Raw genomic sequence first — 12,912 nt, 5'->3', positions numbered from 1 at the left:
GAAATTGTACCAGTGAATCACTCAATAAGGAAGTGGTCAGATGACGCAGATGCTAAGCTACAGAACTGTTTTGCTAGCACAGACTGGAATATGTTCTGGGATTCTTCCGATGGCATTGAGGAGTACAGTCAATGGCTTCATCAATAAGTGCATCGATGACGTCATCCCCACAGTGACCGCACATACATACCCCAACCAGAAGCCATGGAATACAGGCAACTTCCACACTAAGCTAAAGTGTAGAGCTGCCACTTTCAAGGAGCAGGACTCTAACCCGAACGCTTATAAGAAATCCCGCTATGCCTTCCGACAAACCATCAAACAGGCAAAGCGTCAATACAGGACTAAGATTGAATCCTACTATACCGGTTCCAACGCTCGTCGGATATGGCAGGGCTTGCAAACTATTATGGACTACAAAAGGAAGCACAGCTGTGAGCTGCCCGGTGACATGAGCCTACCAAACAAACCAAATTACTTCTCTGCGCGCTTCGAGGTAAGCAACACTGAAGCATGCATGAGAGCACCAGCTGTTCCGGACGACTGTGTGATCATGCTCTCCGTAGCCYATGTGAGTTTTTAAACAGGTCAACATTCACAAGGCCGCAGAGCCAGACAGATTACCAGGACGTGTACGCCGAGCATGGGCTGACCAACTGGCAAGTGTCTTCACTGACATTTTCAACCTGTCCCMGACCGAGTCTGTAATACCAACATGTTCCAAGCAGACCCAAGAACACCAAGGTAACCTGCCTAAATGACTACCGACCCGTAGCACTAACGTCTGTAGTCATGAAGTGATTTGAAAGGCTGGTCATGGCATACATCAACACCATTATCCTAGAAACCCTAGACCAACTCCAATTTGCATACCGCCCCAACAAATCCACAGATGATGTAATCTCTATTGCACTCCACACTGCCTTTTCCCACCTGGACAAAATGAACACCTATGTGAGAATGCTATTCATTGATTACAGGTCAGCGTTCAACACCATAGTGCCCTCCAAGCTCATCACTAAGCTAAGGACCCTGGGACTGAACAACTCTCTCGACAACTGAATCCTGGACTTCCTGATGGGCCGCCCCCAGGTGGTAAGGGTAGGTAACAACACATCTGCCACGTTGATCCTCAACACGGAGGCCCATCAGGGGTGCATGCTCAGTCCCCTGCTGTACGTCCTGTTCACTCATGACTGCATGGCCAAGCACGACTCCAACACCATCGTTAACTTTACCGACGTCAAGACAGTGGTAGGCCTGAGCACCGACAACGATGAGAGCCTATAGGGAGGAGGTCAGAGACCTGGCCGTGGGGTGCCAGGATAACAACCTCTCCCTCAACGTGATCAAGCCACCGTGCTTCCTAGCCACTGTGCTTCTACACCTGCATTGCTTGCTGTTTGGGGTTTTAGGCTGGGTTTGTGTACAGCACTTTGAGATATCAGCTGATATGATTTTAGTGAACTATTGCTTCAAAAATTGAAATAATTGTAACATTCTGTACCAGATAGAACCTTTTTACTAAACCCAGATTGACATTAGAGAACTACAAGGTTCAATTTGCAATTCCCTAAAAAATTGGTTTTAAGAATGTCTCAGGATTTGCGCTTTAACTGGCTCACCAAGAAACAAATATAAAAATGATGTTTTTAGACTTAAATGCCTACTTAAAACGTGATATATAAAGCACGTTTCAACCAGACGGTTGAGTTGCCCAATTAGGAATTAGTATTAGAATTTGCATAGACTTTTAAAATCCTAAAAAATTTACTTAACATTATGTCTGCTTCAGTTACTCATAATGGAAGATACATTTGTGTGCCAAAACATGAAAATGTAAATATACAGTACCAGTCAAAAGTTTGGACACACCTATTCATTCAAGGGTTTTTCTTTATCTTTACTATTTTCTACATTGTAGAATAATAGTGAAGACATCAAAACTATGAAATAACACATATGGTATCATGTAGCAACCAAAAAAAGTGTTAAAGAAATCAAAATATATTTCAGATTTTAGATTCTTCAAAGTAGCCAGCCTTTGCCTTGATGACAGCTTTGCACACTCTTGGCATTCTCTCAACCAGCATCATGAGGTAGTCACCTGGAATGCATTTCAATTAACAGGTGTGCCTTGGTAAAAGTTAATTGTGGAATTTCTTTCCTTTCCTAATGCATTTGAGCCAATCAGTTGTGTTGTGACAAGTTAGGGGTGGTATACAGAGATAGCTCTATTTGGTGAAAGACCAAGTCATAATGATGGAAAGAATAAGCAAAGAGAAATGACAGTCCATCATTACTTTAACTTCTTGCAACTATAGGGGTGCTGTTCCGCATTACATATTTGTGTCTCCAAATTAAACTGCCTCGTGCTAAATTCTTGATCGTACAATATGCATATTATTGTTATTATTGGATAGAAAACACCTTCTAGTTTCTATAGAAGTTGGAATTTTGTCTCTGAGTGGTACAGAACAATTTCTACAGCACTTTTCATGACAGGGTTCAGATTTCAGAAATTTTTACCCCTGATCTGGGGTCTGTTTTTAAGGCGACAGTGAATGCTATGAAGAAACGACACTGCCTACGTCTTCCTCTGGGTGTCTGTACGTCATCACGTTTTGAATGAAATCGATGGGACATTCACAGCCTTATAAAACCACAAAATGTTTAGGGACCGCCCTTTCTCGTCGTGCGCCTGAAGCGTGAAGGCCATCGGACTTGCCTCGTTCCAAATCGTTTTCTAACCAGCAATATTTCTCCGGTCATGTTTTCAGTCGTTATAGTTGTTAAAAAAATCATAATGTAGTTAATTTGAACCGTTTTATAGCAATTTATATCCGTTTAGTGCGATTTTGAGGAATTTCTTTGTTGTGCATCCTGAAAGTTTGGACACGTTTTGGGGTCCCGTTCGATCGTTAGTGGATATTTCGAAGGACAGAGGACATCTATCGACCAAAGACGTTTATAACATAGAAAGGATACATTGCCCAAGAATCTGATGGAAGAACAGCTCAAAGTAAGCAATATTTAATATGATAAATCGTGTTTCTGTCGAATATTTTAAACGCATATTTCGCCATTTTGTTTGGTATAGCTTCACTTGGCGAACCCTGTTTGAAAAGTAAGGATAATTTTAAAAATGTAATCAGCGGTTGCATTAAGAATAATTTGTCTTTCGATTGCTGTCAACCCTGTATTTTTTAGTCAAGTATATGATTAGCTTTCAATTAAACTAGATCACTCTGATAGATGACGTCAGACATATTGAGGCTTGATTTCCTAGTATTTTTATTGTGTAACCACGGTTTTGTATGGCTAAATATGCACCTTTTCGAACAAACTGTATATGTATATTGTAAAATGATGTTACAGGAGTGTCATCGGAAGAATTCTGAGAAGGTTAGTGAAAAATTAATATATTTTGGCGGTGATTACGTTATAGCTCTTTGGCTGGAATCGATGCTCTGGTAACGTTTGCACATGTGGTATGCTAACTTATCGATTTATTGTGTTTTGCTGAAAAACGCTTAGAAAATCTGAAATATGGTCTGAAATCACAAGAACTGGGTCTTTCCATTGCTATGCTTTGTCTATTTTTATGAAATGTTTTATGATGAGTAAATTGGTCATACACGTTGCTCTATCTAGTAATTCTAGTCGATTTGTGTGGTGGGTGCAATTGTAAACTGTGATTTCTACCTGAAATATGCACTTTTTTCTAACAAAAACTATCCTATTACCATGAATATGTTATCAGACTGTCATCTGAAGAGGTTTTTTCTTGGTTAGTGGATATCAATATCTTAGTTGAGCCGAATTGGTGATAGCACCTGAAGGAGTAAGAAACTGATGGAGTTAGAATAGTGGTGTATTTTGCTAACGTGTTTAGCTAATAGATTTACATATTTTGTCTTCCCTGTAAAACATTTTAAAAATCTGAAATGGTGGCTTTATTCACAAGATCTGTATCTTTCATCTGGTGTCTGGAACTTGTGATTTAATGATATTTAGATGCTACTATCTATCTGTGAAGCTATGCTAGCTATGCTAATCAGTGTGTGGGGGATGGGGGTGCTCCCGGACCCGGGGTAGAGTCGTTAGAGTTAAGACATGAAAGTCAGTCAAGAACTCTGAAAGTTTCTTCAAGTGCAGTCGCAAAAACCATCAAGCGCTATGATGAATTGGCTCTCATGAGGACCACCACAGGAAAGGAAGACCCAGAGTTACCTCTGCTGCAGAGGATAAGTTCATTAGAGTTACCAGCCTCAGAAATCTGCAATTAACTGCACTTCAGATTGCAGTCCCAGTAACAGACACATCTCAACATTAACTGTTCAGAGAGAACTGCGTGAATCAGGCCAAACTTTTGTCCAAACTTTTGACTGGTATGTACGTAAATGAATGCATTAACATTTACATTTACATTTGGTGCATTCACCTTATGATATCCAGTGGAACAACCACTTTACAATAGTGCATCTAACTCTTGTAAGGGGGGGGTTAGAAGATTACTTTATCCTATCCTAGGTATTCCTTAAAGAGGTGGGGTTTCAGGTGTCTCCGGAAGGTGGTGATTGACTCCGCTGACCTGGCGTCGTGAGGGAGTTTGTTCCACCATTGGGGTGCCAGAGCAGCGAACAGTTTTGACTGGGCTGAGCGGGAACTGTACTTCCTCAGAGGTAGGAGGCGAGCAGGCCAGAGGTGGATGAACGCAGTGCCCTTGTTTGGGTGTAGGGCCTGATCAGGCCTGAAGGTACGGAGGTGCCGTTCCCCTCACAGCTCCGTAGGCAAGCAACATGGTCTTGTAGCGGATGCGAGCTTCAACTGGAAGCCAGTGGAGAGAGCGGAGGAGCGGGGTGACGTGAGAGAACTTGGGAAGGTTGACCACCAGACGGGCTGCGGCGTTCTGGATGAGTTGTAAGGGTTTAATGGCACAGGCAAGGAGCCCAGCCAACAGCGAGTTGCAGTAATCCAGACGGGAGATGACAAGTGCTGGATTAGGACCTGCGCCGCTTCTGTGTGAGGCAGGGTCGTACTCTGCGAATGTTGTAGAGCATGAACCTACAGGAACGGGTCACGCGCTTGATGTTAGTTGAGAACGACAGGGTGTTGTCCAGGATCACGCCAAGGTTCTTAGCACCTCTGGAGGGAGGACACAATGGAGTTGTCAACCGTGATGGCGAGATCATGGAACGGGCAGTCCTTCCGGGAGGAAGAGCAGCTCCGTCTTGCCGAGGTTCAGCTTGAGGTGGTGATCCGTCATCCACACTGATATGTCTGCCAGACATGCAGAGATGCGATTCGCCACCTGGTTATCAGAAGGGGAAAGGAGAAGATTAATTGTGTGTCGTCTGCATAGCAATGATAGGAGAGACCATGTGAGGATATGACAGAGCCAAGTGACTTGGTGTGTAGCGAGAATAGGAGAGGGCCTAGAACAGAGCCCTGGGGGACACCAGTGGTGAGAGCACGTGGTGCGGAGACAGATTCTCGCCACGCCACCTGGTAGGAGCGACCTGTCAGGTAGGACGCAATCCAAGCGTGGGCCGCGCCGGAGATGCCCAACTCGGAGAGGGTGGAGAGGAGGATCTGATGGTTCACAGTATCAAAGACAGCCGATAGGTCTAGAAGGATGAGAGCAGAGGAGAGAGAGTTAGCTTTAGCAGTGCGGAGCGCCTCCGTGACACAGAGAAGAGCAGTCTCAGTTGAATGACTAGTCTTGAAACCTGACTGATTTGGATCAAGAAGTTCATTCTGAGAGAGAGAGTAGGAGAGCTGGCCAAGGACGGCACGTTCAAGAGTTTTGGAGAGAAAAGAAAGAAGGGATACTGGTCTGTAGTTGTTGACATCGGAGGGATCGAGTGTAGGTTTTTTCAGAAGGGGTGCAACTCTCGCTCTCTTGAAGACGGAAGGGACGTAGCCAGCGGTCAAGGATGAGTTGATGCGAGGTGAGGTAAGGGAAAAGGTCTCCGGAAATGGTCTGGAGAGAGAGGAGGGGATAGGGTCAAGCGGGCAGGTTGTTGGGCGGCCGGCCGTCACAAGACGCGAGATTTCATCTGGAGAGAGAGGGGAAAAGAGGTCAAAGCACAGGGTAGGGCAGTGTGAGCAGAACCAGCGGTGTCGTTTGACTTAGCAAACGAGGATCGGATGTCGTCGACCTTCTTTTCAAAATGGTTGACGAAGTCTACCGCAGAGAGGAAGAGGGGGGGGGGGGGGGGGGGGGGGGGGGGGATTCAGGAGGGAGGAGAAGGTGCAAAGAGCTTCCTAGGGTTAGAGGCAGATGCTTGGAATTTAGAGTGGTAGAAAGTGGCTTTAGCAGCAGAGACAGAAGAGGAGAATGTAGAGAGGAGGGAGTGAAGGATGCCAGGTCCGCAGGGAGGCGAGTTTTCCATCATTTCCGCTCGGCTGCCCGGAGCCCTGTTCTGTGAGCTCGCAATGAGTCGTCGAGGCCCGGAGCAGGAGGGGAGGACCGAGCCGGCCTGGAGGATAGGGGACATAGAGAGTCAAAGGATGCAGAAAGGGAGGAGAGGAGGGTTGAGGAGGCAGAATCAGGAGATAGGTTGGAGAAGGTTTGAGCAGAGGGAAGAGATGATAGGAGTGGAAGAGGAGAGAGTAGCGGGGGAGAGAGAGCGAAGGTTGGGACGGCGCGATACATCCGAGTAGGGGCAGTGTGGGAAGTGTTGGATGAGAGCGAGAGGGAAAAGGATACAAGGTAGTGGTCGGAGACTTGGAGGGGAGTTGCAATGAGATTAGTGAAGAACAGCATCTAGTAAAGATGAGGTCAAGCGTATTGCCTGCTTGTGAGTAGGGGGGGAGGTGAGAGGGTGAGGTCAAAAGAGGAGAGAGTGGAAAGAAGGAGGCAGAGAGGAATGAGTCAAAGGTAGACGTGGGGAGGTTAAAGTCACCCAGAACTGTGAGAGGTGAGCCATCCTCAGGAAAGGAACTTATCAAGGCGTAAAGCTCAATGATGAACTCTCCAAGGGAACCTGGAGGGCGATATGATAAGGATGTTAAGCTTTAAATGGCTGGTAACTGTGACAGCATGGAATTCAAAGGAGGCGATAGACAGATGGGTCAGGGAAGAAAGAGAGAATGTCCACTTGGGAGAGATGAGGATCCCAGTGCCACCACCCCGCTGACCAGAAGCTCTCGGGGTGTGCGAGAACACGTGGGCAGACGAGAGAGAGCACATAGGAGTAGCAGTGTTATCTGTGGTAATCCATGTTTCCGTCAGTGCAAGAAGTCGAGGGACTGGAGGGAAGCATAGGCTGAGATGAACTCTGCCTTGTTGGCCGCAGATCGGCAGTTCCAGAGGCTGCCGGAGACCTGGAACTCCACGTGGGTCGTGCGCGCTGGGACCACCAGGTTAGAGTGGCAGCGCCACGCGGTGTGAAGCGTTTGTATGGTCGTGCAGAGAGGAGAAGAAGGGATAGACAGACACATAGTTGACAGGCTACAGAAGAGGTACGCTAATGCAAAGAGATTGGATGACAAGTGGACTACACGTCTCGAATGTTCAGCAAGTTAAGCTTACGTTGCAAAAAATCTTATTGACTAAATGATACAGTACTGCTGGCTGGTGAAGTAGGCTAGCTAGCAGTGGCTGCGTTGTTGACTTTGTTTGAAAGTGTAGTTGGCTAGGTAACCTCGATAACTGGCTAGGTAACCTCGATAACCTCGATAATTACTCTAAACTACACAATTATCTTGGATACAAAGACAGCAAAGACAACTATGTAGCTAGCTAACACTACACTAATCAGGTCGTTCCGTTGTAATGTAATAGTTTCTACAGTGCTGCTATTCGGTAGGAGTTGGCTAGCTGGCTAGCTAGCAGTGTTGACTACGTTAGAAGGACGAAAATAGCTGGCTAGCTAACCTCGATAATTACTCTAAACTACACAATTATCTTTGATACAAAGACGGCTATGTAGCTAGCTAAGAAAAAATTGCTAAGATCAAACAAATCAAACCGTTGTACTGTAATGAAATGAAATGAAATGTAATACTACCTGTGGAGCGAAATGTAATACTACCTGTAAATTAAATGTACTGAATAATATTGTGAAACATATTGAAGATAACAGGCAAACAGTAAATACTGAAATGAATATGAAAATATTATTCTATTTACACAGACCAAAAATTCCATAACAATATTTCTCCATTGTCCAAATAACATTAATTTAATGGACATCTCAACCACCTGGTAGACAACATTTTTCTAGCGTTCCTAAAATGATAAAACAACATTTGAATAATTTCATTCCAAAATTATGTTTTAGAGGTCAACAACATTTTACAGTCAAAATTTCCAATTTTATATACAGTGCCTTCGAAAGTATTCTGATTTTGATTTTTTTCCACATATTGTTACGTTACAGCTTATTCTAAAATTGATTAAATATTCCCCCCCCCCGTCAAATATTAACACAATAACTACATAATGACAAAGCAAAAACTGCTTTTTTAGAAAGGTTACTAATTTATAAAAATCTAAAATACTGAAATATCACATTTACATAAGTATTCAGACCCATTACTCAGTACTTTGTTGTAACACCTTCGGCAGCGAATACAACCTCAAGTCTTCCTGGGTATGATGCTACAAGCTTGGCACACCTGTATTTGGGGAGTTTCTCCCATTCTTCTCTGCAGATCCTCTCAAGCTCTGTCAGGTTGGATGGGGAGAATTGCTGCACAGTTATTTTCAGGTCTTTCCATAGATGTTCGATCGAGTTCAAGTCCGGGCTCTGGCTGGGCCACTCAATGACATTCAGAGACTTGTCCCGAAGCCACTCCTGCATTGTCTTGGCTGTCTGCTTAGTGTCGCTCTCCTGTTGGAAGGTGAACCTTCACCCCAGTCTGAGATCCTGAGCACTCTGGAGCAGGTGTTCATCAAGGATCTCGCTGTACTTTGCTCTGTTCATCTTTGCCTCAATCCTGACTAGTCTCCCAGTCCCTGCCACTGAAAAACATCCRCACAGCATGAGGCTGCCACCACCATGCTTCACCGTAGGGATGGTGCCATGTTGCCGCCAGAACTGACGCTTGGCATTCAGGCCAAAGAGTTCAATCTTGGTTTCATCTGACCAAAGAATCTTGTTTCTCATGTTCTGAGAGTCCTTTAGGTGACTTTTGGCAAACTCCAAGCGGGCTGTCATGTGCCTTTTACTGAGGAGTGGCTTCCGTCTGGCCACTCTACCATAAAGGTCTAATTGGTGTAGTGCTGCAGAGAGGTTGTCCTTCTGGAAGGTTCTCCCATCTCCATAGAGGAAGTCTGGAGCGCTGTCAGGGCCCTTCTCCCCTGATTGCTCAGTTTGGCCGGACAGCCAGCTCTAGGAAGTGTTTCCAAACTTCATACATTTAAGAATGATGGAGGCCACTGTGTTCTTGGGGACATTCAATGCTGCAGAACATTTTTGGTACCCTTCCCCAGATCTGTGCCTCAACACAATCCTGTCTCTGAGCTCTACGTACAATTCCTTCGACCTCATGGCTTTTGCTCTGACTTGCACTGTCAACTGTGGGACTTTATATAGACAGGTGTGTGCCTTTCCAAATCATGTCCAATCAATTMAATTTACCACAGGTGGACTCCAATCAAGGATGATCAATGGAAACAGGATGCACTTGAGCTCAATTTCGAGTCTCATTGCAAAGGGTCTGAATACCTATGTAAATAAGGTATTCCTGTTTTTAATAAATTTGCTGAAAATTCTGAAAACCTGTTTTCGCTTTGTCATTATGGGGTATTGTGTGGAGATTGATGAGGAAATTGTTTTATTTAGTCATTAATATAACAACATGTGGATAATGTCAAGGGGTCTGAATACTTTCCTAAGGCACCGTATAATTAATACTGAAAATGTGTGATTAATGAGGTTTGGTTTGCTACACGTTCACATCCTGCCAGCATGCTCACCACAACAACAGTTTATGACTGAGGGCTGGCCTCCTCGACCACCATCCACGCCAAAACCCTCAAACAAAACTCTAACAACTACCACCCCTGCCAACATGTTTGTCAAATGGTGGAAAGCTGAACCTCGTGAATTTAGTAATAGCGCAAACTTTGGAGAGGTGTGTGACCACTWGGAGACGCCAGTTAGTCCTTTTACGCAAACCCTTGTCATTTTTTTGTCTTATGTTGCACCTACCTGACATTTTCCATAAATATTGTTATTATGTTACTGAATGTACAGTATCCATGTCACGCCCTGACCTTAGAGAGCCGTTTTATTTCTCTATTTGGTTAGGTCAGGGTGTGATTTGGGTGGGCATTCTATGTTTTCAATTTCTTTGTTTTTGGCCGAGTGTGGTTCCCAATCAGAGGCAGCTGTCTATCGTTGTCTCTGATTGGGAATCATACTTAGGCAGCCTTTTTCCCACCTATGTTGTGGGTAATTATTTATTTTCTCTGTGTGTTTGTGTGCGCCATGTTTGTTTCTGTTTACCTGTTCTTTTTGTGAAGGTTTCACTACGATTAAAAGAAATGTGGAATTACATGCACGCTGCGCCTTGGCTCATCTATGACAGGGAGTTTGAAGACAGTGAACGTGACAATCCAAAGTATTTTCAGTAAAGGATTAAGGAAAAGGTTTTCACAAAAATGTGTTTGTTCACGGAATATAATTTAAAAGTATGCATTAKTTAGGAGTCTGTAATATAAAATAGTTGGCAAAAATGAATGTAGACATTAATAAATGCATTTCTATATCTTCCAAAACCTTTCAAACAATAGTGGAGGATAACAAACATTGTGATGCAGTGGCTTCAAAACAGTGCACCCTGTCAGTCATCATTTATATACATAAATGTCAAAAAGAAACATGAGGTGACAGAGGTTGGTTGAGTGGTAAAACCGTCAAGTCTAGAGAACACATATCCCTTACTGGAGACTGAGGTTCAAATCCTGTTTATGTTTTGTCCACCTATGCCAATCACCCACTATTCTTCCTGAAAAGGGCAATGTAATTCCATTTTGCCTTTAAAAACTAACATGAAAAATTGACTGCACACACAATGCCTAAATGGACTAGCTTACATCACTCAAGTTACAATCTGAAGCAGTTGCCAATTATTTTTCCTGGAGTTTGATTTCACCAGAGGCCTCCAACCTTGTAACCATGGGAGTTTGGGTTGGGAGTATTACCATGTTCAGAGTTTTGGATAAAAGGCTGTGATGCTGTTTCAGTCTTGAGGGGTGGAAGATCATCTCACCCTTTTTGTTAGTGTTATACTTCAACAATTTATGTCAGGTACAATCCTTCTTATGTTATCTAATGTGCTTGTTGTGATGCTGATGTTTTATATCTGTTAGAGTTGAAAGTGTTATTGTGTCCATTGTATCTACATCTATTGAATTATACAACATTGAATTATAGTCAGTTGTTGTTCTCTTTTGTGAAATATATTATGTTGGTTTGTTTTTGGTTACTTTTTTCACTTTTTCATGAAATCATTTGGTTAAATATATTGACAGTAATTGTTCTAAAACAGTATTTAATGAGCGATATTAATGAGAGGCAAGGTAATGAACAAGGATTATCAAATTGTATTTGTTGCTTGGTAGACCTTTTTTTAAAGTCATAATACCACTGCTATTTATTTGGTATTTATTATTAAATAACTTTATTGCATTCTCCTCCAGGTTGTGACATTCACTCTGGGTGGCAAATGGAGAACCACACCTACCCTAAGAACATGTTCCTCCTGGAGGGGTTAAAGGTCACTCAACAGTCCTCCTACCCTGCCTTCATCCTTCTCCTCATCATCTACATCTTCACGATGGTGTCCAACATCGGCCTCATACTACTGATCTCCATGGAGAGGAGCCTGCACCAGCCCATGTACATCCTCTTCTGCAACCTACCTCTRAATGACGCTCTTGGAGCCACGGTTATCGTCCCTCGTTTGCTGAGTGACATATTTGTGGCAAGCACAGACCGCTACATTAACGACGTTGCGTGTGCCGTCCAAGCATTTTGCGCCCACATGTTTGGCACAACATCACATACAATACTGATTATCATGGCCTTTGATAGATATGTGGCCATCTGCAACCCCCTGCGATACGCCACCATCATGACCAAAAGGATGATTGCAAAACTGACTGCTTTTGCCTGGGGGTCTGCCTTTCTGCTTGTGGGGGTCCTCCTGGGCCTCACACTCAGCCTGTCACGATGCAGATCTGAAATCTTCAACCCCTTCTGTGACAATGCCTCGTTATTCAAGCTCTCCTGTGAAAGCATTATTATTAACAATATCTATGGACTCACTTTTACCGTCCTACTCCTGGGGTCCTCCATAGGGAGTGTGACACTAACATACCTTAAGATAGCTATTGTGTGTGTGAGAAACAAAAACAGGGTTCTGAATAGCAGGGCCTTGCAGACCTGCTCCACACACCTGTCTGTGTACATCATCATGCTGGTGTCCGGTTTCACCATCATCTTTCTCCATCGCTTCCCTCAGTGGGCCGACCACAGGAAACTGTCAGCCATTTTGTTTCATGTGGTTCCTCCTTGGCTCAATCCTATTATCTACGGTCTGCAGACCAAAGAGATCAGACAGAAAATCTTCAACAAGTTTCATAATAATAAAGTGACTGTATGATGAATGTGTATTAATTCTTCTCTCTCTCTCTCTCTCTCTCTCTCTCTCTCTCTCTCTCTCTCTCTCTCTCTCTCTCTCTCTCGTTATGAAAAGCCAACTGACATTGGTGTTGAATTGTTGCACCCTCTAGGCCAGGGGTTCACATTTTCACTCGGAGGAACATCACCTGTGCAACATCTATTTCTATGGGCACAAGCACTGTTCATGACACAAACTGATGCAGTTTTTAAGCTAATTTTCATACAATTCTGTACATTTTGCAATGTTACAATGTATAGAGGAACTGAT

General features: G+C 43.8%; 1 protein-coding gene across 1 annotated transcript; it reads left to right on the top strand.

Moving 5' to 3' along the window:
- Positions 1–11,679: 11,679 nt before the first annotated feature.
- Positions 11,680–12,624, top strand: LOC111950525 (olfactory receptor 52N5-like). Its single transcript, XM_023968151.1, has one exon. The coding sequence runs from the start codon at positions 11,686–11,688 to the stop codon at positions 12,622–12,624; it is 939 nt and encodes a 312-aa protein (XP_023823919.1). The 5' UTR covers positions 11,680–11,685.
- Positions 12,625–12,912: the final 288 nt, after the last annotated feature.

This window comes from Salvelinus sp. IW2-2015, linkage group LG23 (assembly GCF_002910315.2).
Source record: "Salvelinus sp. IW2-2015 linkage group LG23, ASM291031v2, whole genome shotgun sequence".
Taxonomy (NCBI): domain Eukaryota; kingdom Metazoa; phylum Chordata; class Actinopteri; order Salmoniformes; family Salmonidae; genus Salvelinus; species Salvelinus sp. IW2-2015.
The sequence above is the reverse complement of the archived record's forward strand: the minus strand, read 5'-3'. Positions and strand labels throughout refer to the sequence as shown.